At 34.1% G+C, this 18,138-nt stretch overlaps 2 protein-coding genes across 2 annotated transcripts; both read right to left on the reverse strand.

The window, feature by feature from the left end:
• Positions 1-1,373: 1,373 nt before the first annotated feature.
• Positions 1,374-5,895, reverse strand: LOC123533652 (uncharacterized). Its single transcript, XM_045315397.2, has 7 exons — positions 5,740-5,895; positions 4,914-4,986; positions 4,294-4,341; positions 4,007-4,054; positions 3,717-3,812; positions 3,190-3,321; positions 1,374-2,928 (listed from the first exon to the last, which is right to left on the reverse strand). The coding sequence occupies exons 1-7, from the start codon at positions 5,778-5,780 to the stop codon at positions 2,719-2,721; spliced, it is 648 nt and encodes a 215-aa protein (XP_045171332.2). The 5' UTR covers positions 5,781-5,895; the 3' UTR covers positions 1,374-2,718.
• A 5,910-nt stretch (positions 5,896-11,805) lies between these two features.
• Positions 11,806-16,749, reverse strand: LOC123545481 (uncharacterized). The gene is made up of 4 exons (XM_045331804.2): positions 16,447-16,749; positions 14,837-14,930; positions 12,536-12,687; positions 11,806-12,223 (listed from the first exon to the last, which is right to left on the reverse strand). Exons 1-4 carry the CDS (start codon positions 16,511-16,513, stop codon positions 12,048-12,050), a joined length of 489 nt encoding a protein of 162 aa, XP_045187739.2. The 5' UTR covers positions 16,514-16,749; the 3' UTR covers positions 11,806-12,047.
• Between the last annotated feature and the right edge of the window lie 1,389 nt (positions 16,750-18,138).

Consider the following 18,138-nt stretch of genomic DNA (forward strand, 5'->3'; position numbering starts at 1 on the left):
TAGATCAATTACCTACCTCACTGGGTCAAGTCCCATAACTCTGACATGTATTTTGGGCAAATTATGCCCCCTTTTGGACTTAGAAAATTCTGGTTAAAGTTTTGCGTGCAAGTACATACAGCTATTACTAAAGATATAGATTTGAATTATTATTCTTTCTGATCAATACTACTCCTGTCAGTCCATAACTTGCATGTATTGGATTATGCCCTTTTGACTTAAAATTCGTTAAGTTGGTCAGTATACGTATACTAAAAAGCATATAGATTGAACTTTTTATTCTTTTTCTAGATCAATTACTTACCTCACTGGGTCAAGTCCCATAACTCTGACATGTATTTTGGGCAAATTATGCCCCCTTTTGGACTTAGAAAATCCTGGTTAGTTTTACATGCAAGTAACTATCTCCAAAACTACTATAGATATTAAATTGAAACTTCACATGTGTCTTCGGGGGTTATAATACTAGTTGATAGCACCAAGTCCCATAACTCTGACATGTATTTTTGGCAAATTATGCCCCCTTTGGACTTAGAAAAATCTGGTTAAAGTTTTGCGTGCAAGTACATACAGCTCATACCAAAGGCAATATGACTTGAAACTTATTTATTTTTTTCTAGGTCAATTACCAACCTCACTGGTCAAGTTCAAACCTTAACATTTTTATACCTTATTATGCCCCTTTGGACTTAGAAATTCTGGTTAAAGTTCATGCAAGTTACTTCCCAAAACAATGTATTGATTGAATCTTAACATTCTCGGTTTATAAAACTAGTTGATACATCAATTTCCCATATTCTGATATGTTTTTGTCAAATATCCTTCGAATTAAACATCTTGATATTTACATTTGGGTAGCTCTTGTTTTATTGGATCTGTTATCTCATTTTGATTGAGCGTCATAAGAGGGGAGAATCCTATGATTCAAAACTGATGTGATGTTCAATCTTGTTTATGTCTGTATTTTTTTATGAAAAAGCCTTTGAACAGCTGACCGTTGATGTCCTCCGATAGCTCTTATTAAGCCATTTAAACATGTTCATACCTAATCTTTGAAGTGTGGGTCTATATTGAGGTAAAAACATTTTATGACATTGGTATGCTCTCGAGATACTGTTAGATCTCTCTCGCTGTCTGTGACATCCAGACAACTCCCTGGGGAAATACAGCTTTGATTAAACAATCTAGAAATGGCCTGTTTTCGCACTGATATACTGTCCGTACCTGAAAATTTCCTTGGTAAGTTCACAATATATATATGATAAAATCAATTCTCTAGGGAAGTGAAGGAAATTTTTCAATTTCTTCAGTTGAATGGAGACAAAAACATTGCAACAATGGAACTACAATTGGTCCACTGACAGAAAATCGTGTCTTTTAAGAATAACTTTATTTACAACTTTATATCACAGATAACATATTGACAAAAAACGTTAAAATGTATTGTCTACAAAAATATGTTATAAATATCAACAAACGTTAACAAAAGATATTGCACAGATCAATGAAAAAATAATAGGCAGAAAATATAGAAAGTCATAATTATATTACCGATCATGTCTGATCATTTATTAGTCTAAAATTATCTTACTGAGTTAAAGGTGTATGTACTCTACATAATGGCACAAAATAACATGCGGGGACTATGTTGTTCACCAGATTCTGGAAAATCACAACCATCTGAACTTTGAAACGTGCATCCAAGTCGTAGATGAAGATAAAAACAAAATTGATTTTAAATAGCACTATGAACCCCTTTCTGCTAGTTGACGGAGTTTTTCGCCATCTTTCACCATTAATATAGCGAGCGTAAATACATCACAATGCTGCTGAGGTTGCAAAAGTATTTTGATATCACTTATGTGAACATAAACGTTTCAGTAAAATCATCTTGTATCTTATCAATCAGTTCAGCCTCGTATTGTGTGTACAGGTAATTATTCTGCGTGCTTTTTCAAGTTTTAAAAGCGTCTTTCAAACGTTTATTCTAAAACCGTCATTACACACAGTGGGTGATAATTTATTTTTTGCACATCACAATTCTGGCTTGAACTTGGATTTGGTTACGGGAGGTCATTGTACTAGATCACAGTCGCACGGTACTTTTGTCGCTTGAACTATTAAACACTTTTTCGACGATACACTACTTTGCATTCAGTTTAGAGACCACATGGTTTTAGACGCGTAACATACAGAACGCTTGACCAGGTACAAATACCTTGAGACGATCTGACAATATTAGTCTGTATGCTTTCTCAAGTTTTAAAAGCGTCGTGTAGACATTTGTTTTAAAACTGTCATTACATACAGAGGATGATATTTTATTTTCGCACATCACATTTATGGCTTGTCTGGAAGGTCGTTGGCTATTCCCTGGGGCCCGCCACTGACGAAATAATTCTCGGAAGGGCACAATGGGTCTTCATCCACATTAAAAAGCTGGAAAGTCGCCATACGACCTATCATTGTGTCAGTGTGACGTTAAAGTCCACGAAAAAAAGAACTTCGATTTGGCATTTTTCGTACTCTGGTTAGAAATCACAGCACATATTCGACCGAGTACATACCAGTCCCCTATCCAGTCATTCTCTTTGTATTGTTCCTTTGCGGCCTTTAAAGTATCTCTCTGTCATCCTTAAATCTACTGTAATTTCACATTCTTTGATGAACCGGACAACAAATGAAATATATCGCCAGACATACACTCGTACAACATACTCAACAAACACACATGTTGCCAAGCGACCATGACTTCCCGGTCACATGCCGTCCTTCCGTGATTTTGATTGGTTTAGGAGGATTTTTGAAAGCACCAGTGTCAAAGACTTTCTTCATTTCAGCAGTCATTGTCATGAAAGCCTGTTCAACGTTAGCGGCAGTTTTTGCACTTGTTTCCAAGTATGGAATGCCCATTTGGCCAGCAAATTCCTGTTTATAAAAGAAATAAACAAAATAAGCAAACTTGCCGTAGTTGAGCAAGAAAATATTTAACATCTACTTAAATCGAAATTGGTTTGAAGAAATGTGTCTGTTGTATTTTAAGATCAGCACTAACCAAGTCCATCATGAGTCAGTTGCTTTTTTTTCAAATAAAAGTATTTTAATTGCCTTTACTGAAAAATATTTCATTGTAGCCAGGTTATACATAGGTTTCTTTATGACCATACACGGTGTATCTGTAAAACATACCTGAGCCATTTCATAGGTAACCACCCGTTTGGCCTTCATGTCTGACTTGTTGCCGACGAGCAGTTTCGCCACATGATGTCCGCCATATTTATCAATTTCTTTAAACCAGCCTCGCAGATTTTGAAAAGATTCCTGTCAATATAATTCAATACCTGTATAAAATGTTGGCAAATGACAAAGCTCATGCAAAGATATTCGCATATCAAAGACAAATGCGGACTTAATTGTACAGCTCTTTGATATTTTAAGTGAAGAAGTTCTCGCTTGTTTATGGGGACAACAGAGATTGAACTATTTTAAAATTTAGAACATCAGCTGTCGAAAATAGTGCTTTGAACACGAATGAAATGTTTGCAAAACTGTCCAGAGTTACAAGGGAGCAACACAATTTGGTTTTTTTTAAGCACGTTGCTACAGTACTACAGACACGTTTATAACATAACAGTCAGTTTTGGAAGTTAATAGACTGGTTTCTTGAGACAAGTAGCCGCTGAAGCAGGTTCAACAGTATATTTATAAAAGCTTACCATGTCGGATAAATCAAAGACAAGAATAACACCATGCGCTCCTCGGTAAAATGTAGAAGTTATTGTCTTAAATCGTTCTTGACCCGCCGTATCCCACTGAAATCAAGCAACAGTGAAATTTTATTTAGTATTGTGAATACATTCACGTGCACTTCGTATAAGTCCGTACTAAATTACCGAGAATCTCGAGTTATCTGACTTCTCAAATGTAAATCCGCTGCCTTTTAATTGTCATTTATCATCAATTGACATTCTATTTAATGAAAAAAATATATATATAGAATAATTACCATATTCAATTTAATAACTTTCCCGTCCATCTCGACAGTCCTGATTTTCTGAAAAAAGAAGTTAAAACAATTTCATTAAAGTTTGTATAAATGTCCCAAATAACAGTCACAAAATAGCATTAAATTAAATACGATTTAAGCATATAAGTATTCATATTACAATTTAAATGTACATTTACAAGACTTTCTTCAACAGCAAACTGGTCTAGAGTATTTTACTTATTCTTCCATGTCAATCAATTCGGCTATGCTTTTCCGGATAATGAAGAATACCTATTATTACTTACAAAGTCTACTCCAATCGTGCTGATGTAGCATTCCGAAAATTCGTTGTCCTGAAATAATTATAAGATATAGACGTTAATTATAATCTTCGATTCTTTTTTGTCGCCGGAACATTAAGTGGACGCGATACATCATAGTACGGCAGAGCATTAGTGCCAAGTGTATGTTATTTATTAACTCTATACTAACTCGAAATTTAGTTAATAAATAAAACAAAACGCACATGGCACTAATACTCCTCCGTATCACAGTATAAGTGGTTGTCGTGGAAATGGTTGCCGTAACATGAAAATGATATAAATGACGAAAATATGAAAATAACTTATTTATATTGTCTTAAGGGAAGACTCAAAATATTTAATGATCAGGGGTTTCTGGAACATGAAATAGACATAAAAGAATGAGTGACTAATCCCTACTCGCCCTGAAGTACTTGGATGTGAAACGTTTCGAGGTCTTCCCCGTCATTGAAATAAGCCCGTGTCTTAAATTTCCCAGTTGTAATCTAATTATTAGGTAAACTTAAAATTTCACCAGAACTTTTATTTCAAAACATGTAAAAAGATGCATCTAGTCGATGTTAGCGAATTTAATGTCCGTATAGGACGGTACATATACTTACAGCATAACGCAATAATAGGCAGGATTTACCAACGCCGGCATCTCCAATTATAAGCATTTTGAACAACAAGTCACTGAAACAAAAATATAAATCGATTAAAATTTGTTTCGACTATCGTTTAATACGTTTTTGCAACTTTTCACCATAATCACAGAAACCGGAAGTGCTTCGCGCCGCTCTTCTAAATACAGTCGGACGGACCGTGTTCTTGAATTTTATCAATGTTTAATGCACTTGTGGTCCATTTGTCTACATTACTATAAAACGTTTATATGTTATATTTCGTCATGTCAGCGCAGTAACTCAATAAGTGCTTATATAATATATATACACTTATTGAGTTATTGCACTGACATGACGATTTGTACAAATAAACAACACGTTACATCAAAAAGAGGATGGAATGAACTATATTAAAACAGTACATGTTCTGTATTTAAGCCTTTAGTTGTGTATACCTGTAAACAAGTGAGTCAGTAAGTTCTGTTTAAGCAGTTATTTACATATATATATATAAAACACTGTTGTCTGTGGAACACGTAGAAAAACAAAAGCGTTAGTCACGCAATAAAGTGATGTGATCTGGAGACATTCCCTTTCATTGAACTGTCTCTCTAAAATCAACCAAATATCCAGATCCTTCAAAAATTTTCATTTGTGATTCTTTTATGTTGTTTTTTTTTTTTTTTTTTTTTTTCGGTCATGGCACCTATTTTTGTTTATTTTGCGTAATTGAATATACTAATAGTAAATCCCATAAAGATTCAAGACTTAAATATATATATATATGTCATGTCGCACGATTGTTTAAAGTTAATATACTCACTTGTCCAGTAGACTTGTATCATATTGATGTGTAGCCGTCATTATTATCAGTTATGTTCAATAATTAATATCCAGTGTCAAGTTTAACAATATGAAATGTTTAACGCGACTTTTATATTTAAGCAATTTCACAACAGTACGTAGTTTTCAGCTATAGAAATAGACCAATCGCGTATCACGATTGATACCGTATAATGTAAACATACTGAAACGTGAGTTGAAGCGACGTGGTCTGTTTTGACTTGGGTTATGATTCAATTTCCAAAAATAGACACTACCCTATATTAATGATTCACTGGATTATCCATGAATATATTTAGTAAAATATATTTACTAAAAAAATAGTATACAGTCTACTCGTCACGTAGTATAGATGGAATACAATAATCTGAGTTTATTCCTTTATGTTATATTTTAAAAAAATAATGGTTGCACGTTTATGATAAACATTTTACCAATTGTAGTGTATGACCTTTTTCATTATTATGATACTGACGGATATTGTTTGTCATCAAGTTTTTCTACACTCTATAACTGACAAACGAAAACAGCATATAAGAATACCGTATATTACTAGAAATTTTTGCCGAGAAAATTGTAATGTTTAGTTTTCCTCGAAACAAATAATAAACGGATATGAATTACATTATATACCTATCACTCTGTATGTATATAAATTTTGAAACGGTTGTGACAAAACTGTAACAAATATAAAATATATATATATATGAGGTATTCCGAATCACCTTATTTTTTTCGGATCTATTCGAATCGAAGTATTTGTTTGCATGAACATAAATACTACATGTAGTAAAAACAGAGATAGGCTAAACGAAAGTATATAAAATGTGAACAGGGCAAATACAGTTACACTTAGTGACAAAACATGAAGAAAGAAAAGATGTAGACGGAAAACAAAAATGTTAAGACCCGTTATCATGGTCATACGAGTTCTTGACAGCCAAGTGGATAAAAAGAGAATAATACAAAAGCAGTGCAACTAGGTACAATTTAGTGCGAAATAATCGAAAGAACATTATCATAGATAATAATGAATACATTTTTTTAAAAGTGTATAAAACTAAGAATTTTTATGGAACCTACAATATGTAACTCATGAATAGGAAGAATGAATAGTGTACACAAATGCAATGTAAGTGTGGATGATATTGTAGATGATGGTGGTCAGATAAAATGGAATGCACCAACTGGAAAATATGGAAACGAACAAACAGAAACAGCCCCCCCCCCCCCCCCCCCACCCCCCCAATTCATGAGGCTATCGTAACCATTTTGCCGGATACCAGTGCGCATAACGTTGCATGGTACGCACAGACTGGCTTCATATAGAGGTTAAAACCATTTATTACAAACTGAAAATAATAAATATCCTGCCCAGAGGGTTGAAACATCCAACTGTAAGCACGCGTCTCCAGTGTGGTGCGGTATATAAGATTGAGTGAAAAATGTTAAAGACAACATGTAAATTATGTTTTATGAGGGAACCAGAATGCTGATATCTTATTGTCGCACGACGGTACATGTTTTGCATTTTTGAAAATGTGAAAAGAAATTAAAATTCAAGATTTGGTGATTTTTTCCCATAGACATTCAAACATTGTAAAATGACGTGGAGACCATTCTGATATGGCGGCGTCCATACAAAAGTCTTTTGAGGGTTTGCTCGCAGTTAGTCATACATATAATTACATAAGTCCATAAATTGTAGTCATACCAGGAAGTTTAATTTTGTAAATCTGAATGTATGTGTTGTTCATGCTCTACTGTTTTTGCTGCATTGATACTCGGTAATGATCCCTTTCTCGACCAAGTTTAAAGGCGCTGACACCCAGAGTTTGGCTAAAAATTATCTCTCTTTAAAATCGAAGTTTGGTCATATTATAAACATAAGAACATGAGTTTTTATTTCTAAACTATCATGATTGCCAAATCAAGAAAAAAAAGAGATGCCCGAGTCGGCATTCGAACCGGGATCGCCATGGCAATAAACATTTTCCAGCAGTCTTAACCAATGCATCACGGAGGAATACGTACTAGACAAGTGTTAAATATTAAGCTTCATAATTAAGGCAGTTTACCTGCGGTACCCCGATACAAACGCTCTTTAATTTTGAATGAAGATAAGAATAGTAGAAACAACTAATTTTTTAATTCTTATGAGTTTCCGTAACATATGATCTGTTAGTAACTACGTTTCAAGGCCTTTTTATCTAAAAAAATATCTTTTTTTCTGTTATTGACCGATCTGGAGGTCAGTGTCTTTAAAATACATGTAATAAGATATGTTGGAGACAGCAACTCTCGACTATTCAGAAGCATTGCCTTTTAAAAAGTTAAAGGTATGAAAATAGAGGCATAAGCAAGAACGAAAAGGGAACAACAGTTTTGAGTCTCATATTATGCCTAATGAGAAAATATATTGCTAAGTTGAAACATGTTATATCTTCATTAGCGGATACTGAAATACCAGCTAACATACAAAACATTATTTCCAAAAATTGCGAAATCATAAAAAGGGATATAAATTTGTAAAAAGTGATAAAAGTTAAGGAACCTGCGCACTGCAAACCAAATCATCACAACAACAAAGTACCGCAGACGCTAGAGTTACATAGACTTCACAATGTACACGTACAATGCAACATTTTACCATGCTTACACTTTGAAGCAGAGCACTGATGTTGGAGAACTGGGGAAAACATCCAAGACTTACCATTGGGAAGTTTAGTGGATTAACAAAAAATGTTTCGGGGCAGTTTTAAATTATTGAGTGCATTTATTGAATTTAGCCTTTTGGAGCATTTTACGGATTGCTATGTCTCCTTATACAACAGTTTGTTCGGTGACTGGCTGACTTAGTGGTGTTAACATGATGAGTGGGAGAATTGTGCCCAAAATATCCATACCAGAGAAATAAACGTATACAGTATTTTCGTTTTTTAATAGATACAAGATGCTTGCTTTAATATGTTGGTCGACTAGATGCGAAACAGCGAAATATTCCAAGTGAAAGCATACTTAAACAAGAAATTTATTTTATGTTTTCCAGTGAATTATAGAGTTTTCTCAGTGAAATAAAAGTGATAATCCACAGTTTTGAAACAGTAGATTATCATTTTTATTTTCACTGTTTTTGCCGAACTTGTTCCGGTCCTCCGTCGCAGTTGAAGTCAAATTGTATACCGGGCGTTATGAATACCGGGGACCATAATGACGATGACGTCGTTAAAATGACGTCATTTGTGTAATGCTTTCTGTTGATCTTTCCCGCGATTTTCGACATTTTTATAAATTACGCAACAAAAATAGAGTTTTACACATGAAATAAAAAGAAAATTTGTTTGTTTCAGTGAAATATCAATTTTATTTCACTCGTGAGCACCAAAAAAAGCCACTCGTGAAAATATCAGTTTTTGATGCTCACTTGTGAAATAAAATTGATATTTCACTGAAACAAACAAATATCCTCTAGATCTATATCTTTAAAAAAAGATATTCGGCGTTGGTAGGGATTTAATATAATGAAAATGTTGGATTACAGTATAAAGAACAGTCTCCCGCGCGTTGTTTTACGAAAGTAATTGAATACTCCTGTGCAATTTAAAATCAGTACTGCATTTCTGGCACTTTTTGGTAGATGTACTAGCAAAAAGACGGAATGTTTTGATCCCAAGTCATATCAAACACTTGCATTTATTACTATTAATTTAATTAAGCGGTGGAAATTAATCCACAAGTACAGTACAGAGTTAACGGAGATGGCCGAACTTACAAGGGCCGTAAGCTATACTAAACATTGATAATTTGGAGTTTAAGGATTCGTGTACTAAAAGCCAATCATCATTCTGGTAAAATGTTTAAATACCTCCTGTCTACAGTAATCTTTTGTCATAGGAGACAGTATCTCAGTATTGTATCTCTATGTAATACTCTATTAAAATGTAACGAAACTTTTTGTGAAACATTATATTGTTTCAGCTAAATAAAAAGTAATGCATATATTCATTTCTGTCCATGCCCCGTTGTTTTTATTGGTTGAAAAATTTACCACTTTTATTGGTTCTTTAAGCGGGTCAAAAGTGAGCTTAGACAGCTACGCCGAAGAAAAGAATATGGTCCACAGGTTATTGAGTTAAAACGAATATACCGATATTGACTTTCGCGTACAGTCGGGTGTTGCTGTTTGACAGCTGGTTGATCTCGAATCTCTCAATAATCTAGATTTACCTGCAAAAAGCAAATTCATCAGTGGAATTCATTAAAGTAATATGATAATTAAAGTAATTTTTTCATCCAAATAGACACGGAAATCTATTGATTGGCACAAGCAATGTAAACTCGTACTCTGACAAACATACGAATTCAGACCCCGAGTTCGACAGATTTAGATCTGTTCATCTTGCATGCACCCCTTTCAAGTTGTACATATAATACTTACACATTTCTATGCAAAACATATTTTTGATTGACCTCATATTACCAGGTACTGATGGAACAGGAATCTGGTGATCATGATACCTATGCTGCATCATTGCCTGTATATGGATGCGAAGAACAGTGTGAAATATAACTAATTCGGAATACTTTTCGAAAAAGAAGCATTGGCAACCTGTTAAGTACTGACGTCTATAAAATTCACAATCTTTTCAGTACGCTCAATTTTGACATATACAGAAGCAAAAGTATCACATATATGTGCATATAGTTATATAGCTCATAATACTCATATAACCTATCTACAACATTATATATATTAAATATACATGTATAGACCAAAATAAGAACAGATTTTGTTTTATTAGTGATGCTAAAATTACTCCTATCATTTTTCCTTCTCTTGTTGTTCCTTCTCTTGAACACTTAGAATGGGGAAGCCACACTTGACTGAGAAACTGACCTCGCAAACTCATTACAAGCTGGTCAGTCAAACTCCGTGACCTTATAGAAATAACCTCTGACGTTAAAATTATTCTTTCCTAATTCGCGCTCAGCGGATTACATTACTAAACACGTATTAACCCGAAGATGGAAAAGTGGCATTGTTGTAACATGCCAAACATCTTATTTCTCACAAAGGTTAACGTACATATTCTAAGTCTTACCATTGTTATTGTATATGTTGTTATTCTTATTGTATGTTCGATATTCTTATGGCTTATTGTTATTCTATATTTCCTTATTGTTACTGTATCTCTGATATTGTTATTCAATGTTGTGTCATTCATATTCTAAGTCTTACCATTGTTATACTATATGTCGTTATTCTTATTGCATGTTCGATTGGAAGTCATGTATTGCTCTGCAATATTTGCTTGTTTAATTTGTACCCCCTACAACATGCACAATGAAAGCAATTTCGTCGTCTTTGGGATAGTTTTCTAAACAAGGTATATTGATATGAGCTTTTACTTATCACTGCTTATTTATACTTTTATGCAAGCCCAGGCTATATTAAAGTCAATGAATCAACTTGGCTTTTAAGTGTTGACTTTGGAACCATGGTGGGACCAAGAATAAGGTTACAAGCGTTGCATAAACCTGTTTAAATTAACCAGTGATGTGATTGCCTCTGACAGTTACAAGACGGTGTCCGATTGTGCTCCTTCATAGTTCACTTTGCCCTCGTTTGTATATAAGTTTTACTTCATTAATATTGTGTACATACGTTTATGTGTATACATCAATACATACACTGCTACGGGGTTGAGGTTTGATGGGACTGCGTTCTCGGAACATAACTTTTTCTGTTAGATATTTATCTTTCCGTTTTGCAGATTCCCAAGTGAGAATTAATTGGCGTTTGTCTCACTACTTATATTATCCACAATGGAACAAATATAATGTATTTTTGCACTAGCTATAGTCTGTAATATGCTAACACTACCTTTCTGAAGTTAATCAAGATCATTCTGCACAACAATACCCTATGCTTGCCTTAGTTTGATATGGAAAACCCATAAAATTAAGATTTTGCAAACACCTTTCCCTCACAGATTACCGTTTGTCATTTCAGATACACTACCTTAAAACCAAACAAAAACAAACATAGATTCAGTATCTTTTAAATAATAAGCGATGAAATATATCACATTTTTATATTTTCTGCTTAATTTATAATGATTCATATAAAGTGAAATATCAAAACATTCCTATATCATATTTTAAAACTTGTTAATGACTGAAAAGTTTGTTTTATCTATGCATTGGCAACAATGGCCCGAGAATTTGTCCAGCGCATTGAAAATTATTTCATGAAAACGGTTACATAATTTTACTCTGATACATGCACTAACAATTCGTTTGATTAGGGAGATATGCTAGGTCGCTGGCTTCCGCCTTGTTGTCGATAACGTGCCAATTTCCATTTTGTTCTTGCTCATAAGACGGATGTCCATTTATAGACTGGTCGAAGTTGGCTTGACCTTGACGGCTTTGATGGTTTGCCGTTGCGATGATGGCTTGCCCTGAATAGATGAAATTTGGAAAAAAATATCTAAGTTTAACAGAATATTGCTATCTTCAAAGCATATTGAAAGTAAAACTGATATACAGACCTACTTGGACGCAGAGAACCTAATCAAGCAAAATGTTAAGCCTGTTCATGAGTGGCAAAGAAATATGCAACATCCATCACGCCATAATTTGAACATGACAACTAAAACAGAAAGCAGAAAGACAATAATACTGAATGCTCATTTCATACAAAATATCAGGTATTGAGATATCATTAGAAAGAACGTAATTTTAGGTAATTAGCTACGAGTTTATTTTGATACCAGATTGTTGCATTGGCCGTATCCTTTGTCCTGGTCGATTATGTATCTTCGCTGCACAGACTACTAGTATTACAACAATGCAGACGACAATAAATAGAGTTCCCATCACCACGGCAGCACTGCCACCAACTGATAAGCCTGATGCGTTAGGGCTAAAATGTAGACAAAATAGAGAATTTAGAAAAACAGCAAGCGCATTGCAAGAAATTGAATGACATACATGTAAATGGCAAAGTTATCGTATTGCTGTAGTTGTATCACTATTTTCAAACTTGACTGGTTCGGATTTATCAGATTACTGGGACTCAAGGAAAATATCTTATCTTGTACATATGGTAGAATTAACCATTTTAAATAAAGTCATGTTATCTTTTAAGAGTAGTATACGTTCTTTTTGGTTGCAACAAAGATGTATATATATTTATTTATAGCCCTTTGGTTGCAAACAAATGAGCACAATCTTGGATGACCTAGTTATTGTTTCAAATTATTGTGGGAAATATTGTTTTTGGATACTTAACTTTATATAAGTCCTTATAAAAAGGTTTTAATGTGTCACATAGAATTATAAAGTTACAAAATCATGATCAGCGAAGACAGTTAACCAGTACAGTTTGTTACTACGCTTTCCTATTTGACGATGCGATGACAAAATCAAGTGCAAGACTCAATGACGCTTTCCTCCAAAATACAAGAACGGTCTGAACGGTTTTTCCTTAAAAAATCGACATTTAAAATTATTTTTTGGTATTCTGAATTCAAACAAGATATTGAGTTTCGGATTGACTCTTATTATATGGTTTACAGTCTGATATCAGAGCTTACCTAAGCGGTGATTGGTTTTATTTTCACTGTCTGTTTTGTAACTAGTTGAAAATAAAGTGTGAGGATGGCATTACCCACATTTTCTACTTTGTGGTGTTTGTCTCTGGCTAAATGCTTTAAAAAATATCGAACAGGGAAAGCCCCGTTCCAAACAAGGCAGCCTCCCCGAACGTTAACCCAGCACGACCAACACACGCACACAAAGCACCAGCACACACGCACACAAAGCAACAGCACACACGAACACAAAGTAAACACACTAGGACAAAACGAACAAATATAGGAACACAGTGGGGCACCGCCTCGGAAGTGGCAGTGGCAAAACCACTTGGGGGCTTAAACCGGTTTATGGTGCACCTAACATCACTCTTATCACCACCATGTTCCAAAAGATAATAGGTAAGGGTAGATCTCTCGGAAGCACAGAGCACCAAAGTCACAGGACAGTAACAAAGACTATGTTTGTAACTTTTCAGTATCTGGGCATCATTTATATTTGAAAATACTTTGTTTTGGATGTTCAGTTCTCATGTTGCGCTTGTAGTCTTGCTTTTTATATTAGAATTTGTTTTTGTTGAAAGTTTGTTGACTTTTCTCTTTTGTTACGTCTGTTTCGTATCAGTATTTATTTTGACAATACATGTAATACAATGCATTATGACAATGTATAACACAAATGTGTTCTTAATTTAAGATAAATCTGAGAAATATTTGTGAAAAGGTACTGTTGAAGCATGGAACACAACCAAGCAACACAACAGGAGACCTGATTCGATAGAGTCTGTTCGTGAGAGGTAATGAATTCTATTATGCCTATAGTAAAACTGGATGTTCTCAAAACTCGAAAGTAGTGGCTTAGGAAGTTGTCGGGCGGAATAATGTGGCTGCAACCTATGTCGCAAAACTTACCTGCAAAATGAAACAAATCCGAGTAATTCGTGTAATAATTACAAAATAAGTAGACTAAACTCAGAAAACATATAAAGCGGTATCTTTCAGTAAAAAGATGCCATCGGAATGGTGTAAATAGTGCTCACAGAATATTTTACCTCCGTAACGTCTTTTCGTCAGAAGTTTTATATTATTCATTTTTTAGTTCAGTATGTTCTATAACGTATTGTTAAAGCAAGTGTTAGTGGGTATTGATCACATATTTTCCTTTTTGTACTCAAAATTGAATTTTAAAGCGTACTGCATTATGTTTGGTTATTCAGTGAGACTCTTCTTACTCGGCCCTAATTTACATAAGATACATAGATATTATGGAGTTCTCTAGTTATACTGAGTGTTTCCTCTTATGTTCTATCAGGTGAAAATCGGAATTTTGACTTGATGAAACTCCACTTGAATCGTTTATAGCTAGAAACAAATGAACTAAAACCAGCTAATAAAGCAAATATCATAGGATGTAAGAGTTATTGCCTAATAATTTTTACTAGGATAGGTATGCTGTATCGAAAGCTATGAAGAAATTACCAGCACTTAGTGTTGTTTACACAGCAGTAGAATCCGTCACTACAGTAATAGTCGTACAAGGTAGTGGAGTAACACATTTCATAACCATAAACATCTGCAAAACATGCACAAATTATGGTAGACAATAGTCATACAAGCTAGTGGAGTAACACAATTAATAACCATGTACTTTTGCAATACATACACATTTTATTGTAGAAAAGGTCACACAAGCTTGTTAAGTAACACTATTTATAACCCTGAACATCTGCAAACATACGATAATTTTCATGCATATAGTGGAATAACACTATTCATAACCAAATACATCTGCAAATATACACATATTATCGTAGACAATAGCCATAAAAGCTACTGGACCAACACAATTCATAACCATAGGCTAGTATATCTGCAAAACATACACGTATTATTGTAAAAAGGTCACAAACTCGTGGAGTTACACAATTCATGACCATATACATCTGCAAAACAACCACATATTATCGTAGACAATAGTCATACAAGCTAGTGGAGTGACATGGTTTATAACCATAAATGGTCTGTAAGGAGTAACACAGTTCATAACCATATACATTGTAGATTGCAAAACATACATATATTATAGTAGACAATAGTCGTATATGCTATTGAGATAACACAATTCATAACGATATACATTTTCAAACTTACACATATTATCGCTCGCAGAAAATAAGCTACTGGAGTGACATAATTTATAACCATAAATGTCTGCAATACATGCACATATTGTTGTAGACACTAGTAATACAATTAATAACCATGCAAAACATGCTTATGTTGTGGTAGACACTAGTCATACAAGCTAGTGGAGTAACATATTCCATAGCCATATACATCTGCAAAACATGCACACATTATCGTAGACAATAGTCATACAAGCTTCTCATAACAATAAACATCAGCAAGACATGCAGACAATGGTTTTAAGATTTTTGACATATTCTAATACAAATAGATATAATTCAAGAAACCAAAGGTGGATAATTTGATTCACTATTCTTACATTTACCGTAGTTTTACAAGTTTACATTTGTATAGTGTATATCAAAGGTTACGAGGTTATTTGAAGCGAACTGGTTTTGTCCAGAAAACTATTTTGTTTAAAATGGGCAACACAAAATCTTGGTTAAAATTGCAAGGTAAAAATGGCCATACCCTTACATCTTGGGTATTATTTCATCAACCTTTAAATGTTTTAATCGAAAACCATGTGTCTTTAACATTTTCAAATAAGTGACTACTTAAAGTTGACAGTGACTCTTGCGATTTGATTATTGGTTCACCGTACCTTTTTAAACCCATAACACCTTAAACTTACTTTCAAAAGTAGTCAAACTTGCATTTAAATCTTGAAAAAAAACTCAACTGGCACCTTATAAGTAGTTAGTATCTTATGTTCTGGTGCAAAATGACCTATTTTGCAACAGGAAAACAAAATTTTTATTAGACTGTTTGTGCACTTTCACATCTTAATATACAGATATCATTGCCATAGGTCTCCAAAATTCATGCTGGTATGACATGAAACGATGAATTCGATTTTATTCATAGGTCTAAATATTATAAATTAAATTATGTAAACATACCGCAAAGGAGAGATATTATCATCAGCAAGCGCATATACATGTGTACCGTTTGTTTTAAAGCATCCATTATTCGATCAACTGATTCAGTTAAAACTGTGTTTTCCTTTCCTCTGTGTCCAAAATGTCTAATCTAAACGCGGATACAATAATTTTTAAGATAATGCAAAAATACACATGTTGTAAAACGAAGGCCAAGCTATAGGCCTATTCTTTTTGTCTATGTTTCTGCTGATATTATGTAAATTAAAAAAAAACATTATCTTTACGACTTGGTAACTTTGATTTGTTTTTTGCAGCTCCATTGTATTTTCAAGGACAGAAATATCTCTCCAGTGTAGGAATAGAATCCACGATACCCACCTCGCAAGTCAGGTGTACTGCCAACTGAGCTATGTGGGCTCCTGGTTACAAAGCGACCAAGGATTATTGCAGTGCTACACACATGTTTGTTGCTTTGGAGCTCGGTGATCACGTGCAAGCTTTGCTGTTTCACATAACTCATACGAAAAACAAACTGCCCTTTATTTGAATGTTTGTCGAACTGAAATTCTTTATCATATATATATAGGTGATTGTAAAACAAAATGTATTAAAACGAGTTTAAACCTGATTAATATATTTATTGTTAGCCGCGATATCCCCGATTTAATTAATTAAACATAAAGCACTTGTTAAAAAACGATATTTTGCTATAGAGTGCATAAAAATGTTTGAAGTGTTTACATTTTAGATTCAGTTTTGTCAATGTCAGCATAATCGGGGTTTGTAACTCAATGTTGCCAAGGTTAGTAAAGCCCTCTACAGACGGTAGGTTTTTGTTGTACAACACTAATTATCTCAAAGATGTACAATTTTGAAATTGTGCATTTTTCACATACAGACAGTATTCCATTCCCATATAAATCACAGAAATTTACCTAGTAAAGCATAGTGCATCAGGTACTGAAAAGAATGTAACCATAAATAATAAAAAATAATATTCACCTTTTTATGTCCCATGAATTTGATTACGCATGACACAAATGAGCCACGCCATGAGAAAACCAACAAAGTGGCTTTGCGACCAGTATGGATGCAGACCAGCCTGTGCATCCGTGCAGTCTGGTCAGGATCAATGATGTTTGCTTTCAAAGTCTATTGCAATTAGAGAAACCGTTAGCTAACATCATGGACCAGACAGCGCGGATGCTGGTCGGAAACGCACTATGTTGGTTTTCTCATGACGCGGCTCAAATCATTTAACTTTTCAGTGTCATCCTTTTTCCATTATGCATTAGAAGCCATTTTATATTCAGATTTATGTTTATTTTTGGGCAATTGTTTCTGGAATTTCATTCACTTGCCTCTTATCAACTAATTATTTACCAATTTGTTGTTTGTCAACGTGGGTGGTACGTAAGGCAAAACTTACGAAATAGAACATGTCCTAATCTGTAAGTCAAGACTTAAGATTTACAAAATCAAGGAATAGCATCGTACACACGGTAATATTTGGCTGTACATCTTGAATTTAATTGGTGTTGTACAACAAAAACTTACCGTCTGTAGAGGGCTTTAATTGCAGAGATGATTTAGGCTTGCACCATAAGCCTTTTTGAAAGTGGCTGCAACATGCAGTAAAAGGAAACTCCGAGCCAAACAAAACTTTATAATTATGTAGTACTGGTAGAACAGGAAGTGGCATCACGATGC

This window comes from Mercenaria mercenaria, chromosome 1 (assembly GCF_021730395.1).
Source record: "Mercenaria mercenaria strain notata chromosome 1, MADL_Memer_1, whole genome shotgun sequence".
NCBI classification, from domain to species: domain Eukaryota; kingdom Metazoa; phylum Mollusca; class Bivalvia; order Venerida; family Veneridae; genus Mercenaria; species Mercenaria mercenaria.

What these genes read in the sequence shown, in the direction of transcription:
- LOC123533652 (XM_045315397.2), bottom strand. Translation starts at nt 5,780, where the DNA reads ATGACGGCTACACATCAATATGATACAAGTCTACTGGACAA. An exon ending in AAGTTATTAAATTGAATATG is followed by an intron (nt 3,813 to 4,006) that starts GTAATTATTCTA and finishes GCTTGATTTCAG; the next exon opens with TGGGATACGGCGGGTCAAGA. An exon ending in TTACCTATGAAATGGCTCAG is followed by an intron (nt 2,929 to 3,189) that starts GTATGTTTTACA and finishes TTTTATAAACAG; the next exon opens with GAATTTGCTGGCCAAATGGG.
- LOC123545481 (XM_045331804.2), bottom strand. Translation starts at nt 16,513, where the DNA reads ATGGATGCTTTAAAACAAACGGTACACATGTATATGCGCTTGCTGATG. An exon ending in GATAATATCTCTCCTTTGCG is followed by an intron (nt 14,931 to 16,446) that starts GTATGTTTACAT and finishes CATGTTTTGCAG; the next exon opens with ATGTTTATGGTTATGAAATG. An exon ending in GTAAACAACACTAAGTGCTG is followed by an intron (nt 12,688 to 14,836) that starts GTAATTTCTTCA and finishes TCTACATTTTAG; the next exon opens with CCCTAACGCATCAGGCTTAT.